Raw genomic sequence first — 23427 nt, 5'->3', positions numbered from 1 at the left:
GGAGGCGATAGGGTGGACACACACACACACACACAAACACATACACACATCGCCTTAAATAGCACCTGGTTCAGAAGAGGAGGGGAAAAGAGGGAGAGAGAAAGAGAGAGAGCCTAAAGTGGGCGGCATCTTAGTGACCATTCGTTCTGTAATCAAAACCTATCTGCCTCTTCCTCTCTCTCTCTCTCAAGGATCCAATGGCAGGACACAAGTGAAGAAAGGGTCGGTGGGTGGGTGGAAACCTACGAAAGGGCACATGCCAAGACCTGGCCCTCTCTGGTGGCGCCCAGGGGACAGAGGGATCAAGCATCCAGTCAGACGAGGTGGGTGGGGATCAGAAAGAGGGCAGCGGTTTCATCTCTGCATCAACTGAGCGCTGGCCACGGCTCAGTCGGACACACACACCCATCAAAGTGGCCCGCTGGTGGACGCCAGGAATAGAAACCAGAGGCAGAGCGCTGCTTCCACCTGCAGGCCAATTAGTGTAACACGCCTAACTGAGGAAAGAAACCGAGGCACATGACAACATACCAATGTGGTAAATGGGAGGCAAATTTATTCAATTTAAACATATATTTGTTCAGTTGGACTTCAAGCAACACTGTCTGTCATTCAGTTCCATCCAAAAGTGCAGAAAAAAAAATCCTCTCTAAAACACTCTCCGTGGAGGAGTTTTATTTTGCAGTCCCCACACACTGCTCTCCGGACGCCTGTCATGGCTTCTAACCAAGGTGATGGTTAAAAGCAGAGGACACAATTTGTTGCGTGCACCATGTGCTGTGCTGCAGTGTATCTCAATGACAATCACTTCATTTTCCCTTTTTCACTTTCATGCCAATAACCAGACATTGCATTGCTATTGCAAAAATGTCAATATAATAATCATTCAATGTAATGCTCATTAAAGATTGAATGCAATATTTTGATGTACTGACCATCAATGGACATAACAGAAAAAAAAATATATATATATATATATCATTTTTGACAGAGGTCAGTACCGAGTAAATTCCACATGGAACATTGACAACTGAAACACTAAGCAAAAGCTACTACCACGTCACACAGTCATACCAAAGAAAAGCAGAACAAACTTCATCCCCTCTCTGATAAACAGACTGGCAGGGAGGTGAAAATTTGAAGCCTTCTAAAACTTTTTGAATAAAAAAAATCATGAAAAATAATTTAAAAAAATCAGGGCATAAAATGAACGCGTTACATAAGCAGACCACAAGGTAAATTTATTCATGAAATTGTTCTGGTTTATAAGCAGAACATTCTAGCTTGCTTCACGATGACTGCTCTGAAAAACGGGATGTTTGCTCACATCTTAAGCTACAATGTCACAGCTGGCATGTTACTGCTAACTGGCAATGATAGCCTGGGAAATTAAATGTCAGGACGTCAGAACCCCAAAGTTCTGGTTTAGCTGCATGTGTGCATTCAATTTTGAGACCGATCTGCATCTCCAGTGGAAGAAGCTTTCTTCTGCAGAGTCCTCCAACAAAAAAGCCTGTATTGATCTTATAAAGATCCTGCTGCCTGACCACCACTCATCTCCACCCAGCTTGCTCCTAATGGGAGCTGAGCGATAAGATGACACGAGCACCGGATATACACACATCAATGCCGAAAACTAAGAAAAAGCCACAAAAAAATCCACATAGAAAACAGACCCTTGGTATCCTCTATAACTCCGCAGACAGAAAAAAAAAATCAACACTTCAATCAACAACGGCCGACTGTAACTGCAGGGACCGCGAGGGACCAGCGTCCCCTGAATCACTTCCAAACTCCGCAGGGACAAGGGAGTCCAGGCACAGGGCATCTCCATCTTCATGCAGCAGCAACCACTAATGCAAATGCAGAACTGGGCATAAGCTTGAATTAAATAAAACAATAAAAAAAGAAATACAAATAACAAGCCACCCGTTCACGCATGCACCAACCCACAGGCCGCGCTGCGCCTCCCGCAGCTGCAACTCACCCGATTTCTTGGGGCGCGACTCATGCTTTATGGGCGCCACGCTGCTCTTATAAACACCGTGTGTAGGCAGCAAGCCTGCGACCCACCCAAACTGGGAGTGTCCTCCTAGGAAGTGTCTAAACCAATTAGTGTAACGAGAAAGTAAACCACCGCCCACCCCCATTCCTGCGGTGCCCCTCCCTGACGGAGGAAATCCATTTATATCATTCTGAGGCTCAAGCTTGTTTTTGCAAACCACAGCAAATAATATCAGGCCTAAATTATTCACAGAAGCTTTTTGCACTAAAAGCTTTTGATTGTTGCTTGACAGGAAAGGATGGTAAGTGGGGTTTCAGCCTGTGACAATACCCCACGTGAGAACGTAAATACACATGCACGCGCACACACACGCGCACGCGCCATCACTCATGTTATTCTCAAATCACATGAATGAACTAGTTCATTACGAAACCAGCTACAGGACTCATTCAGCAGGTGTCCACGTTTGAGGTGTGAGGTTTTTTCAATAATAAAGGAAGGTCAGATCAGGATTAAAATCAAATTAGCATTCATTTAAGGCTAAAGTTTATATATATATAATCTCTCTCTCTCTCTCTCTCTCTCTCTCTCTCTCCAGCAATCATCTATCTACCTCTTACCTATTTATCACAGTTTATCTACAGCATATGGGAAACTTGGAAAAAGACAAGGAAGAATCAAACAGGTTTAATGCCTAGACACTTATCTCCTGCTGCCTGAATAAATCACTGATTATGTGTTCCAGGGCGTCCGCACGAAGTATCTTTCAGCACTTACACGGTGTACATTACAAAGATGTACTTTACAAAGCGAACTTCACAAATGACATTCAGGAGCTTACAAATAAAATAAAATATTTATATTTCCCATCAGCAATGCCATGACAGTCTATGGACAGTCCAGACGAACAAGTGGCTGGGGAGCCATCTTCTAAGGAAGCTAGCATTTCCTGTCCAGAGCAAGAGTGCTGGAATCCCCAGTGGTCCACAGGTTTAAAGTGAAGTTCATATACTCTCTTTAGTGCTCAGAATGCCAGGTGTTCAGTGCCGCTGTTTTTGACAGATGCATGAGGATCTGTGAACTTTCTGTGATGTGTTTTGGTAATGGTTCAGCATTATTTATACCATTTCTTTTGATATATCTATCTATGGTTCAGCATATATATATATATATGTGTGTGTGTGTGTGTGTGTGTGTATATATATATATAATCACATATTGTATATTGATGATGTAACTCAATCAAACCACATATAGTCATCAGTTCCATCCTTGCCTGATGTACAGCATAAGAATGGTGTTCTATATATACTTCCATTGTGAAAAACACATGCTTTGGCATATGCCATTTCTGGTTTATTTTATTATATTGCAGACTCTTGTAGATTTTAACTTTCAATTCCCTGCAGACAGTCTGCACTGAATATCAACCCAGGCTGCCATTATAGCGCTGTTGGCAATCTCTACTTCTTTTTGTAAGTCTGTTTTGGTATTCAGCAAATGAATAGCATGAGGCTGCAATGATTCATTAATAAAATTAGGAATGTGTTTAATTTGACCATGTATACAAAAGACTGGATTGCCTTTATTGCAACGAAAAAAACACAACAGTTTTAGCATACAGTACAGGATTGAGTTTGGGATTTAAATTCATGAAATTACAGCACAGGAATTAGTTTGACCACAACAAATCACATTCATTACGCACTCACTATCCTTAGCTGCTGAATACTATGTATAGTCAAACATAGGGTGCATTCATGCAACTTTGCAATAATAACTGCAGTGAGCAGAGAAGACAAGCAGTTCAATTACTGTCAAACTTCAACCGGTTCCTAGGACCCATGCACCAATTTCCTGTAGTTACTGTACCAATGCAAAGTAGTTACAGAATGATAAATAGACTAGACCTGTTTACATCTGATTGTAGAAATGAACTTCATACAAATCTGATGTCAGAAATTCCATTACACTTCAATAGCCAACACAGCCATTTAGAGTAAAACTCCAGATTCCACTCACACACCAGGAGTAGATCGATTCCTGTAGACCTGACAGGACTTCAGGATGCTTTGAGCTTAAAAGGGCCGGGATGTACAAGGCAGCGAAATCAAAATTCAATAGTGGGGCCTGTTATGCTGGCAGCATCAGGCCTTTTATTGGCCCATCAGCAGATTGCGACATTATCTCAGGCCGTAAAAATATGATACCCACCCAAAGTGAAAACACAGCCCATAGAAAATGTGTTCTTAATCATATTTATATGGTACATAAAATTCTGTGAATTCAGATATGGTGAGAATTTAAAATATTTTACAGAAAACTCTTTTTTGGCTAATGTGCAACATCGATCTGAAACCACACTCAGCCAACAGAATGAGTCCAATGCTTTATATCTTGGTGGGGTAGGTTTCTTTGAGTTGCTCATTGCTGGTCACATATCTGTTTATTTCACATATTCGAAGTTGAGCTGCTTGATTTTGTGACAGAAGATAAAAATATGAATTCTTTAGAAATTATATAAAGCATCAATATACGGAGACATGAGGGGAAATTAGCACTCAAACAGTCCTTTATATCAGAGGTTCCCAACTTTTTTTCCCTGAAGCCACCCCTGCCCAACCTCAATTTCTTCCCGCATACACATATTAAAAAATAAAGTGAGTAATTAAAAAAAAACAGCAGCTGTATGTTCTTATTCTACTTGTTTTACACTGTAGGCTACATAGAATCTATATAGTCTACAGGATTAAACAGAGTTATGATTATTGTATGGGAGGTGTTATTTGGATTTTACAAATTTAATGATTACAAATTTAATTTTGGTAACCTCAGTGCAGATGAAATTGGACCCCCTGCGATCTCTAGCGCCCACCCAGTGGGGTCGTGGACCCCAGTTTGAAAATCACTGCTTCATATAATTATAGTGTCACTCATTGACTTGCTGACTGCTGCTAGATATGATTGAAGAATTATCATGTTTCACAAATTAATTTTAAATCTACACTGGCAAGCTACACTCTGCAGTGGTTTAAATCTGTACACAAGTCACTGTTTCATAAATCAAACTGACAAGTTGTTAAATATCCCACTGGGACTTTTCCCTTCACAGTCATTTTAGATATGATTTGACGCCAACAAACATTTTAGCTTAGACCAACAGTGCAGAAAGCAAGAAGCAGGGGTACCTGTAGAACTGCAGCTGCCGTTTGGGGCTCCCATAGCGTGCACTGAGGCCAGCAGTAAGAGAGGAGGAGAAAGAAGAACTTAATTTGGCATGCTAAAAACACAAACACACACACACACACACACACACACACACACACACCCAACACAACACACCTTGACATATCAACATCTGGTACAACTTGCAAAAGAATAAGGTTAATCAGTACTGCTAATTATAGGTCTTTTATTTAAAGAAATGCAATCGCTGTGCTGTACACGTATCACATTTTTAGTGATGCATGGATAGGGGGGTAAAAAATTGATTCAGCAACGGTTGCCGAGTATTATTTTCTATATTGCAATAATGACACCGAAATCAGTTCTTATTGAACATATAATGGTCACAATCCAGCTTCCATGTGTGCCACAATAAAAAAAAAAAAAAAAAAAAGAAGTAAGGTTTCAAAATGTCCCTCAAATCATCCATTTACCTGCAGTTAATTAAAAATGTTTTGTTTAATGACAGAGAGTGCAAGAATCACGCAGTGCAGAGTAACATGGTTTGAGCAGTCAACTGTGTATGATGGCCGAAGGTGAATGTCCAGGCTTTTTTTTTTTTGACCAGCTGCAAAAATTGTGATATCTTCATTCTGCAATAATGGTGCATGCCTCAGTCCAAGATTATATGGCAAAACAGTCAAGTAAAGCACTTTAGTCTTGTACAAACTTTAAATGTACTGACTAAATGGAAGTGTCTGAAAAAGTGCATACTCAATCCAATCATGGTCTTCTGCCCTGTCAGCACGAGAGGACTGAGTGGGAAGAGAAACTGCGGCTGGGTGGACAGCGAGGCAGAATATCAGCTGGATGCTTTATTGATCCCTTTCTCGGCAATCAGGTTTAAACACAAGGAATCCGCGTTAATGCCAATTTAGAAGTATTATCTTGGCCTTCATGGCATTCTTCAATTAAATTGCAATTACACATGAGAAAGGGGAGAAATTATAAAAAAGTTATCAGCATGACCTCAAATCCTTATTAAATAAAGATACCCGAATCTCACAGGCAACTTTGAAATGGGATGAGATGTAAATTTTGCCTGGTTTGATATAGTATATGGGGGTGTAGTAGCATAGTGGATAACACACTCACCTATGGACCAGAGGATCACAAAGTCACAGGTTCCCACTTACTACCATTGTGTCCCTGAGAAGGACACTTAATCTCTGTAACTACTGATTGTAAGTAGCTCTGGACAAGGAAGTCTGATAATGGTTATAAATGTAAATGTAAGCTTAATTGTCTGATTCCTTCATAATGCTTTATTAGAATTAGTCTGTCTCTGTCATCTTGGATTGATTATTGAAACATCTATGTCAATCAACAACCACTAATTAATAGTACAAAATAAAAAGTAATATATTTGACTTTGGAACCCCAGCACAGGTGCAAAAGTGGTGTGTGTGGAGCCTGTGGGTCAACAGAGGGCCAAAAAGCACCATCTGCAGCGTCTGACACTCAGTGACATCCTGTCCCCAGCAGGGCCTCGCTGGTCACACAGCCCTCAGCAGTGTGCACACTCACCAGCCCTGCACATCTGCAGGTGACACACGACCTCCTTTCGACAGAAACAACAAACACAGAATACGCTCACATGTGCTCACATAAGGGGGCATAAAGAGGTCGTGCTGTTAGATGCTTTCATGTACAGACATTTTCAATTATTTGATGTGTAATTGTTCTATTCCATGTTTTATTTTACACCCCGATCCCTCAGGTCATTTATACCAGTATAACCTGGAATTATGAGACACAAAAACTTTTCCAGGCATGATTTCACTGTGAATGACAGTATTAGATGGAAGAAATCTGCCCCTTTTTCACACAGTATAATGTTTTTTCAATTCAGATATGTAAATTTGAATGTTAATTGCAATATTAGTCAAGTAACTTGGAAACAACTGAGAATCGAAATGAATCGGTTTGGAAAATGAATTGTTAGATTAATCAATGAATCATAAAAAAATATATATATATATATATAAAAAAACACTAGATTAATCATTTAAAAAAATAATGATTTTACCCAGACATAGTCAGAATGTAAATAGATGGAATAACCCATACATTTCCACCTTTAATGTACACTCAAACACACATAAAAGGGTGAAAACAATGCATAAGATGGACTCACCTATAAATCAATCCTGGCGAGCCAGTCTGCCGGTGAGAGAGGCGTCCAGGGGAGTCAGTGGTGGATTCTGGGTACATGGAGGCAGAGAACTGGGGAGTGCCGACAGGCTGCCAACAGAGTCTCTCTCACTCTCTCGCTCTCTGAGCAACCAAGAGGGTCTATCTCGCACCTCACAGGGCCTCTGAAATACAGAAAAACAAGGCAAAGTGTCCATTATTAAAACCAAGATAAATGCTAATAAATGCTACATTTATTATGATTGTCTGTGCTCATGGTTGATAGATTCTCTTTTTTGATCCCAAATTTATAAGTAGCCGCTTATTTTAGTGATGGACACTATACAATGTCCTTCTAAGAGACATTTATAAATGGGGACAAGTTAATAAACACATGGGAACACATAAAAGCCAAGAACATTTAACTTACTGAAATACAGAAAAAAAATGTTTTGTTTGTGAAATATTTCAATAAGCACACAGCACCAGCCAGGACTGCTGCATTGCTGTATTATGAAGGCCGTGAGGATTCTTCTCCACCACTAGATGGTGCCATTGTTCAGCCAGTTCTTTTCAAGCCCTCTAAAACAAGACTAAGGGCCATTAGCCATTAGCCCCATGCTGCAGCATGTCCAACATTCCCTTAAGTAAAACTTAAGGCACCAACCCATGAAACCAATGAAAACTCCAGAAAGAGAAACCATGCATACACATGGAAATCAAAAGCAGAGGACAGTCGTAAACAACCTGCCACAGCATTATCTCCATCTGCATCACTACATTATTAGAACGTCAATGGTATAAACACTGCCGGCTCAAGACATTCTGTCCTGCTGTGGCTGCATATTCTCGACAACACGCTCTCACCGTGCATTATTCATGAGCTTTTGCCCACAAAGCAGGGCACTGCAGAATAAGTGCAGAGATAGGGAGAGGTTGGGCAGTCAAGCCTGCTTTGGATTATTTCTCCACTGGTGGATGAATCGCCTTCACCTCCCAGGTCTCCTGCAGGATTCCCTCTGCAGGCCTTTCCATGCTTCAAGCAAACGTGGGCCGCGGAGGGGCGCCGGTGAAGACTGGTGCTTCATTAACTTGTGAACGTTGGTAACCATAGTAACAATATACAAGAATGCCTTTATACAGAGGGCATAAACCTCTACAGGGTCCAAACAACAATCTGAATCCATTGAAAGGTGGAAAGTACAAAAATTTACTGCTGCTAATGTGCCTGTGGTGCTAAGATCTTATGGGCCATGTTGAAAACCCCAAACCTGTGCAGGGTGTAAAGACTTGTTACGTCTGGCTTTGTAAACATGATGCACTAGGACACTAAAGGTCAGCACTGGCTGTAAAACCAGAGGTTATCTCCTTTCACTCTAGAGTAGTGAGGATCACTGCCCACAATGCACATCGCCCCGCCCAGCTTGTCGTGTGTTTTACACGTGTCTGAGTAACATGTTTCATGACGCTGACGGTCGTTCTCAGGAGGATGCAGACCCATATTTACTGCTTGGTGCTCTATTGATCTCCTTTCATTAGGTCTCAGTTTCACACGCTCTGGTAAGCTAGTCATCATTTAGCCAGGACTTTTTACACACATCAATGTCACGGTTGGGTAGAGAGCGGTCCAACGCCGAAAATGACCGCAAGCCTCCGCAACTCTATCACAGCCATTTCTAAACTCACACCAATATAATTTACATTTACATTTATGGCATTTATCAGACGCCCTTATCCAGAGCGACTTACAATCAGTAGTTACAGGGGACAGTCCCCCTGGAGCAATTTAGGGTTAAGTGTCTTGCTGTCAACACAGCACATCACAGTTTGGTACTTGAGACTCTCTGGCACCAATGTTCATTTTCCTTTGCGTTTTACCCATATATTCAATTAATACTATGGTCCCAATCAGGGCAAGTTAAACCATCTCCTGCAAACACAATTTCCTCTAGGTATAACCTGATTGCTTAAACATATTATGAAAGCATATTGCTATCTGGACATCAAATGCCGACATTGATGAAATGGTGAAGAGTACCTGTGGTCAGTCAATCATTCAATCAATCAATCAATCAATCAATCAGCACTGCAGCAGAATGTAGGACAGATGTGATCCTCACAGTCATTAAGCTTGGCCAATCACAATTTTTACATAATCGCCTTATCATCATGAATAATGAATATCATAATGATCATTTTCATAACTATTCATTTCTATACACATCAATTTTAAATTTAACATTATTCTATAGATAAAATTACATAAAAAAAAAAAAAAACATTTTTACTTTTTTACATTTTACTCATATTTTCTAATATTCAATGCTATGTGTAGGCTATTATTAAACTAAAAAGACAATTAAATCATTCATCTCAAATGACTACATTTCACAAATTATTAAATTTCACAATTGAGACAGCCTTACCACATATTTAAAAAAAAGAAGCATTATGGGGATTAATATTTCTTTGTGCAGTAAGAGGAGTTAACAATAAATCAGAATTATTACACATTGGCTTTATATCCTAGCAAGCCAATCCCAATTCTGATAGTGGGTGAATAAAAAATTTACATTTCCCACTCCAATTTCTCAAATACTCATTTTATCCACTTATATTGTGAAAACTGAAAGGCTGTTCAGCTGTCAAACATATAAACATTTCTAAAATTTATGATAATGTCACTTGACTGGAATCTGTCTTGTGAATGTTCATTACTAAGATTGCACTGGTTTTATATGTAGACAAATGTGAACATAAATTAACTGCGGCGGTTGAGAAAGCGCCCTTCAGCACCTATGCACCCACCTCTCTCCACCATTCATTAAGTCTACTGGGGCACTTGCAAAGGACAGAGTAATGAACATATCAGGCGTGACACCGTCCCGCCACTTCAAGGTGACTTTGTCCTCCTATCAATCAGCACGCAAACACAGGCAGGCTAAAGAAATCAGACCCCTCCCCCTTTTTTCACTCATTTATCACTAGGCCCTCGTTCCAACTTCATTCATTCGAGAAAGCATTTTACAAAACCAGCCATATAAAGCTCAAAAACTCATTTCAGTCTTTTGTCATTTAGAATGATTGTGCACAAACACGAAAAAAGAAAAAAAACCTTGCAACCTCAAGGTGACTGGATTATGTGAACCCTGTCCCTCAAGAGTCTGACATTCTAGTTAATTGGTCGTCTCTAGCAAATTAAATTTATCAGTTTACATTCACTACAGACACTAAATGCACTTTGGCCTATATAGGAATATACATGAAGGTGAACTTTCTTGCTGTAAAAGATTACATGGCAGTACCTTAGTTGAAAATGTATTTTATGTGTCAAATATCAACCTAAATCCATCCTGTTAAACCAATCCTAGCATCACGGACCACTTTATAAATAGCTGCAGCTACCCGCCGATGAGATTAAACAGCCAGCGTTGCATTACTTTCATCCGCAGTGTCTCAGAAATAGACAGCACACAAGCCAAGGATGCGGATAACACTGCTGTCTCTTTAAAAGTACTTCCTGTGAGCATTGCAGAGCGAGTAGGGCAGACCACTTGGGGTATGTGAGATTGAGGAAAAAAAAAAAAGAGAGAGAAAGAAGAACAGAGGAGCCTTGGATAAGCGAGATAATGGAGATGATGAGTGATGGAGGAAGGTCAATGGTGAGAGTGTGTGAGCAAGTGACCATCAGTGGAGTATGACAAAAATGTGTGTGTGTATGTGTGTGTGGGGTCTCTGCTGCATTACTGCAGTAGTTGTAGATAGTCCAGCTGTGCAGTTACACCGGGGCTGAGATTTACAGCTGTGCAGCCACGATTATGATCTGCACGCTGCAGATTATAGCAACACATGCACACACACCCTTTCTGCAAAAGTGGTTCATCAAAGTTTTAGGTTACCTCATTTGCATTGGTAACATGTCCCACATTGTCTTGCCCAGACATACTACTCGTCCCACATCTGGCCATATATTTCCATGGCATCGCATGTCGGATGTGTTCAGGAACATCGAATCAGTAGTCAGATCAGAATTCACTACCCAAACGGAATTCATAATTAAGAGTGCTTATAACCTATGAGCATGTTTGGTTTGGCAGCAGACATGATCCTGAGATGAACAGAACAGAACAATCAATCACCATCATGGTTCTTGGTGATAAATATTAAACACACCACTGGGAACAGTGTGTCTATTAACTGACATAAATCATGAGCTTTTTGATGCCTTTGACCTAAACTGGGCTCCTTGTCTGTTTACATCTGGTCATGCTATTTAAGTGGCCGGTAGGGTTCAAGGTCATGTGACTTTGAGTGGGTTTTCTTTTTTTTCTCTTTTCAACAGTAGCTTTTGAGTGGTTCTTGCTCCAGGTATGAAAAATAAATGATACAAATTCTGCAAGGTGAGCTAATTTTAAGAGCACTAAATTGTGGCATCGCTGCATTAGTACTGTGAAGGTCATGCTGTATGGTGAGGTATGGACACTGCTGAACTATGTCTGATCAAAATGTCTGAGATATGGACACTGCTGAACTATGTCTGATCAGACATAGTTCAGCAGTGTCCATATCTCACCATACAGCATGACCTTCACAGTACTAATGCAGCTATATCACAATTTAGAGCTCTTAAAATAATTAGCCCTCCCTCACATTGTGAATGATAGAGAAAGCAAAAAGTTCACAAGTTTGTGTCCATTGATGGGACACAATCACAATCTGTTCCTGAATGCAGTACAACATTTTCAAACTACTCGTCATGTAGCCAGATAATCAACGTTATTCCCATCAGTAGTTTCAACGTTTTGATGTATGACTGGAAGAAATAGGAAGTGTTCATATTCAGAATCACCAGGGAGGAAAGACTCGCAAGCAGAAGAAAAGAAAAGGAGAAGAAAAAGGAAAGATGAGAAGACAATGCTGGAAAATCCCGTCACAGTGTTCACAGAAAAAACACACACACACACACACACACACACACACACACACACACAAAGATGAAAAGGTCAGTTGGCTCTGTAGGCCATGAGAGCCCACAGCCTGTGTTAACACACACAGACTGTGTGTGAGAAAAGGTCACACACTGGACTCCCGCATCTCTGTTGATGTCATCCATGAGTAGACGACAAAATCGCCACATGCCACACGAACACACAGACACACACATTCCTTAAGGTCCTGTCACACATTCAACACACGGAGTTAATTCATTATGGGATCCTCCAGGGAAAACGGCACGGGTTCTAATCTTAAACCCTCACGCACAAAGCTTCATTACCTGCGTACGTAACCCAAATGCGCTGCGGCAGAACAGACTCAGCATGTACGGTCTTTTTTTTTTTTTTTTCCAAATGAATACGTTGCCCATAATTCTGCTACCATCAGGCCAGGTGCCAACCGTTGGCCAGGCTGGGCTGACAAAGCATTGTGGGAATCTCTTAGGTTGCTTTGCTCACGGGCCAGATTGTCTCTTCTTTTGCTCTCCTTTCATTGCAGGAATGTCCTTGGAAGGGCAGCATGAATCCTGATAAAGTGACAATCACTTGGCTTGAACTGGGAACTAAATTCCCAGTTCAAGCCAGTTCAACTACTGTAACCATAAATAAAATTCAGACTCTTGTGAGCAGCGAGAATAAAGATCAATGTGAGCAAATCTACATTTTTCTCAGTTCTGAAATATGTTTCAGGCTAAATAATTGCTTAACCAATGCTGGCAAACATCTTCAAGAATCAAATCTGTAATTTAAACCTCTCCTTCACAAAGGTGTGTTCTCAAGAATCAAGTCCAAACTCCAAGAAACACATTCACATATGCTGTGAGTCAAACAGATGGTGCAGACAAGGAAAAAGCCTTTCTGAGAAATCAGCTGCACCCTTCTGAATCATCGGTACACTTAAACGTTAGTCAATCTGTCCTCCGTTTGAACAGATGCAACATGCCAGACCCTGAGCAATTGTATAAATCAAATTTTTCAAGGGATTTTTGGAAGAAATCAGCAAGTTCCCTGTCCTGGTGAAAAAGAAAATGTAAGCAGAAAAAAAGCTCCACCTCTAAGAAGAGACACGCCTAGTAGAGACACGCATTTCTCAGACCTGTTGTATGAAACACGTTTGCATGCAAACCGAGGCTTGTCTTCTAACTCTCGCACTACAACAATTCATACATACAGCCGGTATAAAGGGAGATTTAGTGGTAAGTCACTCACTCAATGGTCATTTGTTATCTTTGTCATTTTGTCTTCCATAGTCCACAATTGTTGAATTGATTACAGAATTTACAGATTGAAATTGTTATTTTCAAAAAATAATTCGATTTCTAATTTATAGATGGCTAAATGGAAGTTCACTTGCTTGATGGCAATTTGAGTGATATGGAGGGCCTTGAAGACAGAGACAAATTACAATGTGGAAGATAGGAATGCCAATGCAGAGCATGATGATGTTTGTTATTGTATAGCATAAATGTTTTTTTTTTATTATTTGTTTTAAAAAAACATTTAATTACAGGACCTAATAAAGATTTTTTTTAATCTGTCTATTTCTTATTTCAGGCATTAAAGTGTTCATCAGTGGACCAAACTACAGCACAACCTGACCAAAAAAACCCAAAAGGGTTAAACTGCAGGGCCATTGTTCTCACACAATTCAGAGGGTTTACTATAAATAAAAAAATGAGCGGAAGTACCGAGGTTCTGCTTGTGTCCGCACCTCTGTGATGAGCCACCAGGTCCCAGATCACAGAGGAGTGTGGGTCAGCCGCGCTGCACCACAGAATCCGGTGAGGGGAAGACCATCTTGTCAAAAGCATTTATATAAGCAGCCTATTTATAATTAAACATGGATTCACCGTTCCCAGTTTTGAACTGAAATCCGTAATTCCTTCAATTCAGTAATACGGAAAATGCATCAGTTACTACTAATTACTCATTCCCAACGGGCCTTCGGTGCCCTGACTGATTTTACTGCTCTTAACAGTTCTGGGACAGGATGGGCTACAGGGAATTAAACCATTGTTTGTCATGACACCCTTCTAGAAGATGCGCGCACAGCATTATGAACAACCATCGGGCGTGCTGTGTGCAATTACTTCCCATTTCAGAATATGCAGTGTGATCACAAAAGTCACCGTGTACAAAGTGCATGGACTTCAAATTCACACATTCAGACACATTATGAGTATGTGCGGTCATGCCCAGTTTGCTGCAAGAACATTCTAGAACCTTGTGGCCACTGAGTGCACAGCACCCGACCACAGCCAGCGTTAGCCTATGCTTGGTGTTTCAAGAGCAAAATGTTGACTGTTCACTGCTGCTGCAGTAACACCGGCACGCTGGCGGCCCGATCTACAGCAGAGCAGCCACCTCCACTGACGGCAGCAAAGACAGGCATGGCACAGTAGGTGTGGGGGAAACCTCCCTGAGCTCAGCTGCTTTCATCTGCAGCGCCAAGCTCACGGCAGGGCATGCTAACGCTAAAGCTACGGCTAAAGTTAATGTTAAAGTTAATGTTAAAGTTAATGCTAGCTGCTGGTGCTAGTGGCAATGGAGGAAATCCATACACTGCTCCATACAGTCTTTTTATACATTTTGTCTTAATCCCTATTAATTAATCTAATATTTTGCTAATATATTTTTGTGATTATTTCAGTAAAATGAATTATAATTAAATCAGCAATAATGTCATTAGTCATAATTATACCATTTACATTTATGGCATTTATCATACGCCCTTATCCAGAGCGACTTACCATCAGTAGTGACAGGGACAGTCCCCCTGGAGCAATTTAGACTTAAATGTCTTGCTCAGGGACGTGGGGTTTGAACCCGGGACTTATATACGCGAGTGTGTTACTCACTAGGCTACTACCTTCCTACAAACCATAAAATATCCAGTTAAACCTGTTAATACCTGTGTATAGAATATAATGCAGCACCACTTTAAAGATGTCCTTATTGCTGTGGCCAGGGCAGTGAGGACATGACTTTGTCTCTTTTGTTACAGCTTTCCAAAATAAAGGATGAGCTCATGGGGCATTGGATTGTGCATAGGTGTGCAGGAAATTTGGTAAGTGATTAAAAATAACCGCACATGCTCCGAAATAGAGCAGCGTCACGTAAGAAATCAATGCACATCTGTCCAATGAGCTCACTCAGGCAAATCATTGCAGGACATCGTCTCCGGCAGGAAGGGACAAGCACATGCAAGATCAGCAAACAGATCAGAACTGGCATCAAGTTCCCATTTGCGGACAACGTTGCTCTGACACACCACTGCGCACATGCTTTACAGGAAGTACACCCGCCAGGAGGGTTGAAGCCACGCTGAGATGTGTCCTAGCTAAAACCAGGCTTCTCACGTAGTTTCCAGTGCCAGTTCCATGTCCCGACAGAAGTGGAAAGTGAATGCCAGTGTCACCTGTGACGAGGCCTGGGCAACTTGCCTGTGACAGACCTGTCACACGCTGGGCTTGTCTTGTTCAGCATTATATAAAAGCCCACGCTCCAGGTCATTAGACAGAAAAACCTGAGCTGAGGCCACTCCGCCCTGCAGGTAGACCGTCTGCCCAGCTCCTTGCCCCGCCCTCTAAACGGCCTTCACTGTACCCAGCATGGTGCCTCAGAGCCACGGGACTTTTACAGAGACATAGGGCATGCACGAGATTTTTTATCAAGCGATTGATTGTAGCGCCAGGAGCTGCTATTCCTTTTGTGTGTGTGTGTGTGTGTGTGTGTGTGTGTGAGTGTGTGTGTGTGTGTGTGTGTGAGAGAGAGCCACTGCAGCATGGACAGCTGATACAAGCGTTCCGCTGGTTTTCTATTTATACAATTACAGCGCTGTCTTTCTAACGCAGCACTCTTAAATAATTCACACAGCATTTCCAGCGCCTTGTCCTTCCCATGCCTGTTCCCTCTCTCCTGTTTTTCTCCTAGCCAGAGAAAAAATAAAAAAAAGGAAATGCTGACTGAATCTTCCCCCAGGTTGCTGAAATACCACTCTGGTGGAGGCTGCTGCTAACTGAGGGGGAAAATGCTGGGAGAATGGCCCAGAATTGCTAATGAATTGAGGTGCAATACGTGGCCCCTGTGAGCAGATTCGACCCAATCCCAGAAGAAACCAGCACACCTCGCAAACCAGTAGATGCGGGGAGGCGGGTGCAAATAGATGGAAGAAGTGAGTGGGACGAATGGGGAAACTGCAGCTGAGGAGGGATTGAGGGAAGGAGCTGATTCCACACAATTGTTACACTGACAGTCCGCAGACTACTGTGAACAACTCAGCCAAATCATGGTTAATTGTTAAAGCCTTCACCCTTGCGCCGGAGGGGAGAATTCAGTTGGGCAATTTGGTCATGGAAGCCATTGATTTCCAATTACAAAACATTCATTGATTTCTAATTGCATTTTGGCAGCCGATCTACAGTGAATTAAGACCAATGGCCTTTAGATCTGCAAAATATCGGTCCATAAACATCGCCGGACAAGCATGCTGTCCAGTACATTCCGGCCCTTCATCAAGGCAACTCAAGTGTGTCAAATGCAAGAAAGAGACAAGCCAACAGAGTTCACGACTGGATGACAAATGCATGGGGAAAAATGGACTCTAAGGCTGGTGTTCAGGTGCACTCTTTTTTTTTTTCTGTTTCTGAGACACACATACACACACCTCCTGTGAGACCAATGTAGCTGCCTCGCTGTGACGTGTCTGACGTTGCGTTGCTTCGCCTTGGGGACGGAAGGCCTTTTTATATTTTTAAGAGGCGCATGAGTAAAGCGTGTGGCCATCTGTCTCATTACATACATGTCCACATGTGTGAATCACAGATGCCATAACAGGCCAGCTTCCCATGTTGTTAGCAGCGGGTCTGCCCTCACTAGGCTCCGGTTTTAAGAGAAAAACAAGAATGGCCATATTTACCCCAATTAATCAATGTTCTCCACACAAAGCGCTTGAGGAAAGTGAGGGTCTCTCTGCAAACATGCATTAGCATGTGGAGCTATGAAGGGAGCATTAAATGAATGGTCTAAAAATATATATTGCTTAGGCGCCGTGGGCACATGGGACACAAACAGTGCAGGGGTGGTAAGTAACAAAGTACAGATGCATTATTACCAGTAGCATGGTGTGTTGTCAAGTTTAACGTTTAACCTGTATGTTCACAATAGTGGCACAATGGATTTTAATTTCTGTTTTATTTTTAATTCTTTAATTTTGAATTCCATGTTTTCCATCATAATTATATTTATTCACCTAAAAACAATATGACATATCACATTTAACTGTTCAACAAAGTGCTTGGGCATTTACTGTTTGCTTTTGTAAACAATTCACATGTAAATAATATGTGCATTTCATGCTAAGAACATATCAAATAAAAAACACTGGGGAGACCTGGATTACAAAAAAAAGGTGTGCCCGCTTGCATAATGAACCGGAACCATGATAATAAAACCATTTACATTTACAAGCCTAAACATTGCGTATGCGCGCGTGTGCAGAAACGATCGGGCAAACGATACGGATTCGGCACTAACAGCCTCTTCGCCATCGCTGACCACATGTTTCCATTGCGTTGGTGTGCAAAATTCCCACCTCAACCGGAAACAGCAGCCAGAAAAGCAAATTATACTCAATTATACACAATACACGTTTTATAGCATATTCCGTTTTATTGAATGGTTGGATTCCGCAATTCCGTGCGCATTTTCCGCATTACGTAAATCATAGGGCCCTACAAACCCAGAGAGGCAGCCAATTAGGATGCCTCCAGATGATATCATTAGCCTGACAAACCCTACCTATTTTAGTGACTGTGTTTCATTAATGTGCTTGTACATCAGTCCAGAAGGAGGTTGAACAATACCACACAGAAAACAGTTTCAATCTTACGGAGTGAATTACTGCCACGCGGCAGCCAATTCATTGAAAAAGTGCACAGGGTCTTGGTTGGGCCGGCCCCTGTTTACAACCAATAAAGTAAATGCAATGCAATGCAAAACTGACCACAGCCATCCCATGATTAGAATCATTGTGACAGTGCAACCTTGGTCTACATAAAAATTTGACTGCACTACCTCAACTCCTGTAATGTGCAGAGTGTGAATCAGTATCACGGTTAATCATGAAACCCTGTGTCCTCTGCCAGGCCGCACACGGTATCCTGGATGATGCCTCTAGTCATCATCTGCTGCTACAGAATGTGTGTGTGTGTGTGTGTGTGTGTGTGTATGTTACACTGCTCCAACCTTCCTGCACACACACTCCCTCGATACGGCACTGGTGCTGACCAGCAAAACCAAAAAAGTTGCAGAGTCGTAACATTTCTTATCCCCACACACAGAGCCATGGTCACAAACATAAGTACGCTGCAACAGAGATGCAGGAAGAAGCCAATGGTGAATTTGGTCACGCAGCAGTGCTATGATTGGTCAGGCACCAGCTGCAGAGTGGGGAGCACTACAGCTTTACTCAGCAATAAAAGTCAGGCTGCCCTTCTCACTCGCTTCCCTTCTGTCTGCTCGCTGTATTTCTCAGTCGCTCTCGTTCCGTGCAATCATCAGAAGCGCTCAGCTCACCCTGCAAGCACAGAGGCTGGACCTGCGGGACGGAACAAAAGCCTCTCTGCGTCCCGATTCGTTCTGGCAAAAACACAGCATACAAATGCAATGAATTTACAATTAATCATTTTAAGCAAGCATTGAGCTCACTTTTACAGTATATCCTGAACACTGAAGTGACTGTAATTGTGAAACACTGCAGCACAGCACGTGGTGACACAACGAACTGTGTCGTCTAGTTTTAACAATCACCCTTGTTGAGCAGTTGGCAGCCATGACAGGCGCCCAGGGACCAGTGTGTGGGGACAAGGGTGGTTCCGGATTTGAACCAACAACGTTCCGATTACGGGTCCACTTCCTTACCCGTCAGGCAACACTGAACATCACTATTACTAATACATCATTGAGGGCCAGTGGTGGCCTAGAGGGTAAGGAATCGGACCCGTAATGTCTGCCAATGAGGTACCATTGATCGCCTATCATGGCTGCCCAGTGGTCACTAAGGGTGAAGGTTAAATGCAGTTTCGTTGTGTGCACCGTGTGCTGTGCAGTGTTTCGCAATGACACTCACTTCACTTTCACTTTATTAATAAAAAAAAAACTTGGTCATATGGTATTAAAAACATTTTAAACTGGCCTTGCAAATCATAATATTGAGATGGCACTCGTCAATCAAACTATATGCCTAAAGAAGACTAAAGAATCTCGTAGCCCGTCAAGCCTCGTCCTCACTGTTACACTCACTGGTAAGGGTGGTAGTAGCCTAGTGGGTAAGACACTCGCCTGTGAACCAGAAGACCCAGGTTCAAATCCCACTTACTACCATTGTGTCCCTGAGCAAGACACTTCACCTTAAGTTGCTCCAGGGAGACTGTCCCTGTAACTACTGATTGTAAGTCGCTCGGGATAAGGGAGTCTTATAAATAATGTAAATGTAAATGGTTGACAGTAGTGGTGCTGAAATTAATCGTATAATCAGTGTATTGTGACACAGAAGTTTTGCGACACATTCTGCATCGATGCAGTGCAGTACATAATTAATTCTATCGTAATGACGTTGCTTGGTTATTTTCATAAAAATTCTCATTAAAGGTAGTGACTGGAGCAGCCTGAACTTCAGGCAGGAGTAAAACCTGAAATTTGCGCGCACTGATGTATTTTCGTGCGACCAGTAAGATCAAAGCAGACTCGTGTTGATTCTTTTCAAACACACACGGAAATGGAGAAATGGCTAATCTTAATGGCTAATCTTTCCCAATGATACTAATGGTATCAATATTTTCACTCTTCTGTTTCTGTACCACGTTCCAATTGAAAGGGGTTGCAGGACACAAACGTTTTAGTTTGACTTTCCAATCACATTTAGGTTTTTGTATAAAGTATTAGCATTGCCAATACCAACCTGAATTTTACTTAGTATAGGACCAAAAAAAAGAAATCGGTGGTATTGCACATCTCTAGCTTCAGGTTGTAATGGGTTTTGGTTGGTGTGTAGTGGAGAAGCCTCTAGAAAAAGGAGGCCCGTTGGGAAGAAAGGTAATCTTACAGCGCTGCTGGGGTTTGTCGGTAAGTGCTTGTACATGAGATGGGGACATAACACGCACCAAACATTACTGCTTTTATAAAATACAAAATGAAATAATAAAGGGACCACAGGAGCATAGGCCAGTCTGCTCGGTTTCTCTGCTAGGTATGACTGGGGCAGGTGACTAACTCCACGCACTGCATTGAGCCGTGTGCATTTAAAAAAAGAGTGCTACTAGTATATACGACTATCACAAGGTGAGCACGGCCTGAACACACAGTTTTTCTGCTCATTGTAGCAAATCAAAGCATCTACACAGGTGTACAAATCCTTAACTCTTGCATTTGAAACCATCATTGATATCGTAATCGAATCGAATTGTGAGACCAGTGCAGTTTCACACCTCTAGTTGGCTCTGGGATCCTTTTCGTTGTCATTCTCTAACAAAAAGTGTCCCACGCAGTCCTTCACTGTGTCCAATGCAAGTACAACCCTCTCGACAGGACCACTGTAGCGTTACAGAACTTAAATCATGTGCAAACTGTGTTTGCGCTTCTTTTATTGTTACTTACAAAATCCTTGCTCAGCCAAGGACGGGCTGCAGGTTGTTGACAGGGTATGCATATTAATCATCTGGTGTGACAGGCAACATCATGCAGACAGTATTTCCATAACTAATACTGTATTATCTTCTTTCGTTGTGCAAGACAGTGCTGACAAAAAAAACTTGAGACCCAGCAGAGATGATTTTTTGAGGCATGGTTGCACGTGTTGTATTTGATTCACACATAACTCACAAAAATGCCTCAGTCTTACATTCCCTCAACGCCTCCTGGTTAAGCATTGAATCTATTAAAAATTTAGTGGCCGCTTTTAATTAAACCAGCAACCGCTCACCCAGGCCCTTCCTACCTTTGAGGAATTTCTTAAAATTTGCTATATAAAATGTTTCCTTGGACAAAAAGAGGAACTGAGATGAAACCTTGACCTGAGATGAACCTTGATCAGGTTTTTTTTATTTTGCTTCTTACACTGTCGAATCACAAGTAACAGCACAAGAAATCAGCACAAAATTGCATTTGTTACAACTTTGGATGGCTGGTTTGGTTTTCTTTTCCACAAATAGCAGGTCGGTATGCTTTGTGACGAGTTCCCACTGAGAGCTCGCACGACACCGAACACGCAAAGTCACCCGGAGGGACACCAACGGGTCAAAGACACAGAATAACAAGGCTCCTAGTTTAAGTCAGACTTAGGTTTTTCATGACTTTCCCTGACCAAAAAGCTGAATTTCCATTTCTTTATCCTCCCGTATAATGAAATATTCAACATAACATTTTGAGTCATAAGCAGAAAAGGGTATTTAAAGGGGTTATACATTTAAAAAAAAGCATTTACATAATAGTTGTTGAATACAGGCAGCTCGGCGTGTTGAATAGATCAAAACATAACCTCAACTCCATCTCTGACATCCTCTACATGCATCTTTTATTTTATCACTTTGGGGGAGGCAGTCCTTAAATTCTTCATTATGAAGGGCCAAATATCTTGAAACTTGCCTGGCATGCATTGTATGTTAGCAAGTGTAAGGACATATGGAAACTTCACAAAAATATTGTTCTAGAATGTTGGAAGAGGTTTTGAGCAAAACAACAAAAAAAAACAAACAAACAAACAAAAAAAAAAACTCACTGGGAACAAAGATGCGTAAATACACATCAGGTTTTGGCTACTGCACTATATGCTATTAACAAAAATTCCCTGACTTTCCCTGTCTGGAAATGCCTGAACCGTTATCACATTTAGTGCATTTCTACACATTTTGTCCACTACATGGGCATACAAATGTAAACATTGAAAAATTGCTAAAACATATTGAGCAAAATATCTGGCATGAAGATGTTATTGTATAGACAATTTATTCATAAATTATGATTTATATAATATATGCTTGTTTATTATATATTTTATGTTTCTTTATTGTTTCTGTAACACCACTCCAGCATGAGAAGCTTTGCAACGGATTATAAGAGCAAAAATATGGCAAATTGGCCTCAGACTCAGTCTTAAGTAAAATTGAAGATAGTTCAGTCATGCCATTCTAAAGAGAGGACACATCTCAATCAATCAATCCATCAATCACAATGAATGACCACTCAGACCACCATAAACGTAACATTCACTAATACCAACCTGGTGCCTACATGAAACACATTAAATCTTAATGAGCGAACATTAACACAGATAAACACAGCCCAGACGTGAGTGCATTGCCCACTTAGAAAGAGCTCTTCAAGCAGATCCCTAAAGAGAGACCTTTGATGGCTATGTGTCAGTAAAATGTGTAAAAACTGTATTATGACATAGAGCTGGGCCAGTGTTACAGTAAAGTCATATTTAGAATAGAAAACTACTTACTATTTTTATATTTGCAATTATGAAATTTCATAATAATTTCTTTCTGCTGGGTACAATTATATTAATATTTTTTTGTACATTCATTAAATATGGATACAGTGATAAGAACAACCACCAAGATCCTAACATAATCGCCTCATCACCTGACTCTCAAACCTTGTTTTATTTTAATGGAAAAATTCAAAATTGTATGCATTTTATTATCGTGTCGCATTTCTCATATGTATAACATCTGATCTCCACAAGGTTAATGTTGTAAAGTGCAGATGCGGCAAGTGTCAGAGGAGCAATGAGACATGGACACTGCCGCTCCCGTCTGTGATGCTGCAGATGAGATTGCCCACACCTACTGCGCCGGGCGGTGTGATAAATACGTGGCGCTCCTGGGAGCGCACCTTCCTCTCCGCTAGTCCCCGGTGTACGTAATGAAGCCAGGCGCGACGATTAAACGGAACAGTTAAGAAGCTCTCTCAGGAGCGCTGTATTTTTAATACAACACGGTGGCTCTTTGAAGAGTAAAAAAATAATACTAATAATAATAATTCAGAAAAGTTATGAAGATTTCAGAC

General features: G+C 41.3%; 1 protein-coding gene across 4 annotated transcripts in view; it reads right to left on the bottom strand.

Annotated features, from left to right (window-relative positions):
- The window catches only part of kcnab2a (potassium voltage-gated channel subfamily A regulatory beta subunit 2a), a 73680-nt gene that overhangs the window by 41540 nt on the left and 8713 nt on the right, over positions 1-23427 (bottom strand). For 3 of the 4 annotated variants that reach the window (XM_028999531.1, XM_028999530.1, XM_028999532.1), the window contains 2 exons: positions 7368-7548; positions 5194-5235 (listed from right to left, as the gene is read on the bottom strand). In XM_028999531.1, the coding sequence (XP_028855364.1) occupies positions 5194-5235; positions 7368-7444 (119 nt within the window). In that variant the 5' untranslated portion in view covers positions 7445-7548. The remainder of the gene's footprint in view (positions 1-5193; positions 5236-7367; positions 7549-23427) is intronic. The other variant, XM_028999533.1, reaches the window with a different exon arrangement.

This window comes from Denticeps clupeoides, chromosome 12, assembly GCF_900700375.1.
Source record: "Denticeps clupeoides chromosome 12, fDenClu1.1, whole genome shotgun sequence".
NCBI classification, from domain to species: domain Eukaryota; kingdom Metazoa; phylum Chordata; class Actinopteri; order Clupeiformes; family Denticipitidae; genus Denticeps; species Denticeps clupeoides.
This window is presented reverse-complemented; position numbering and strand designations above follow the sequence as displayed.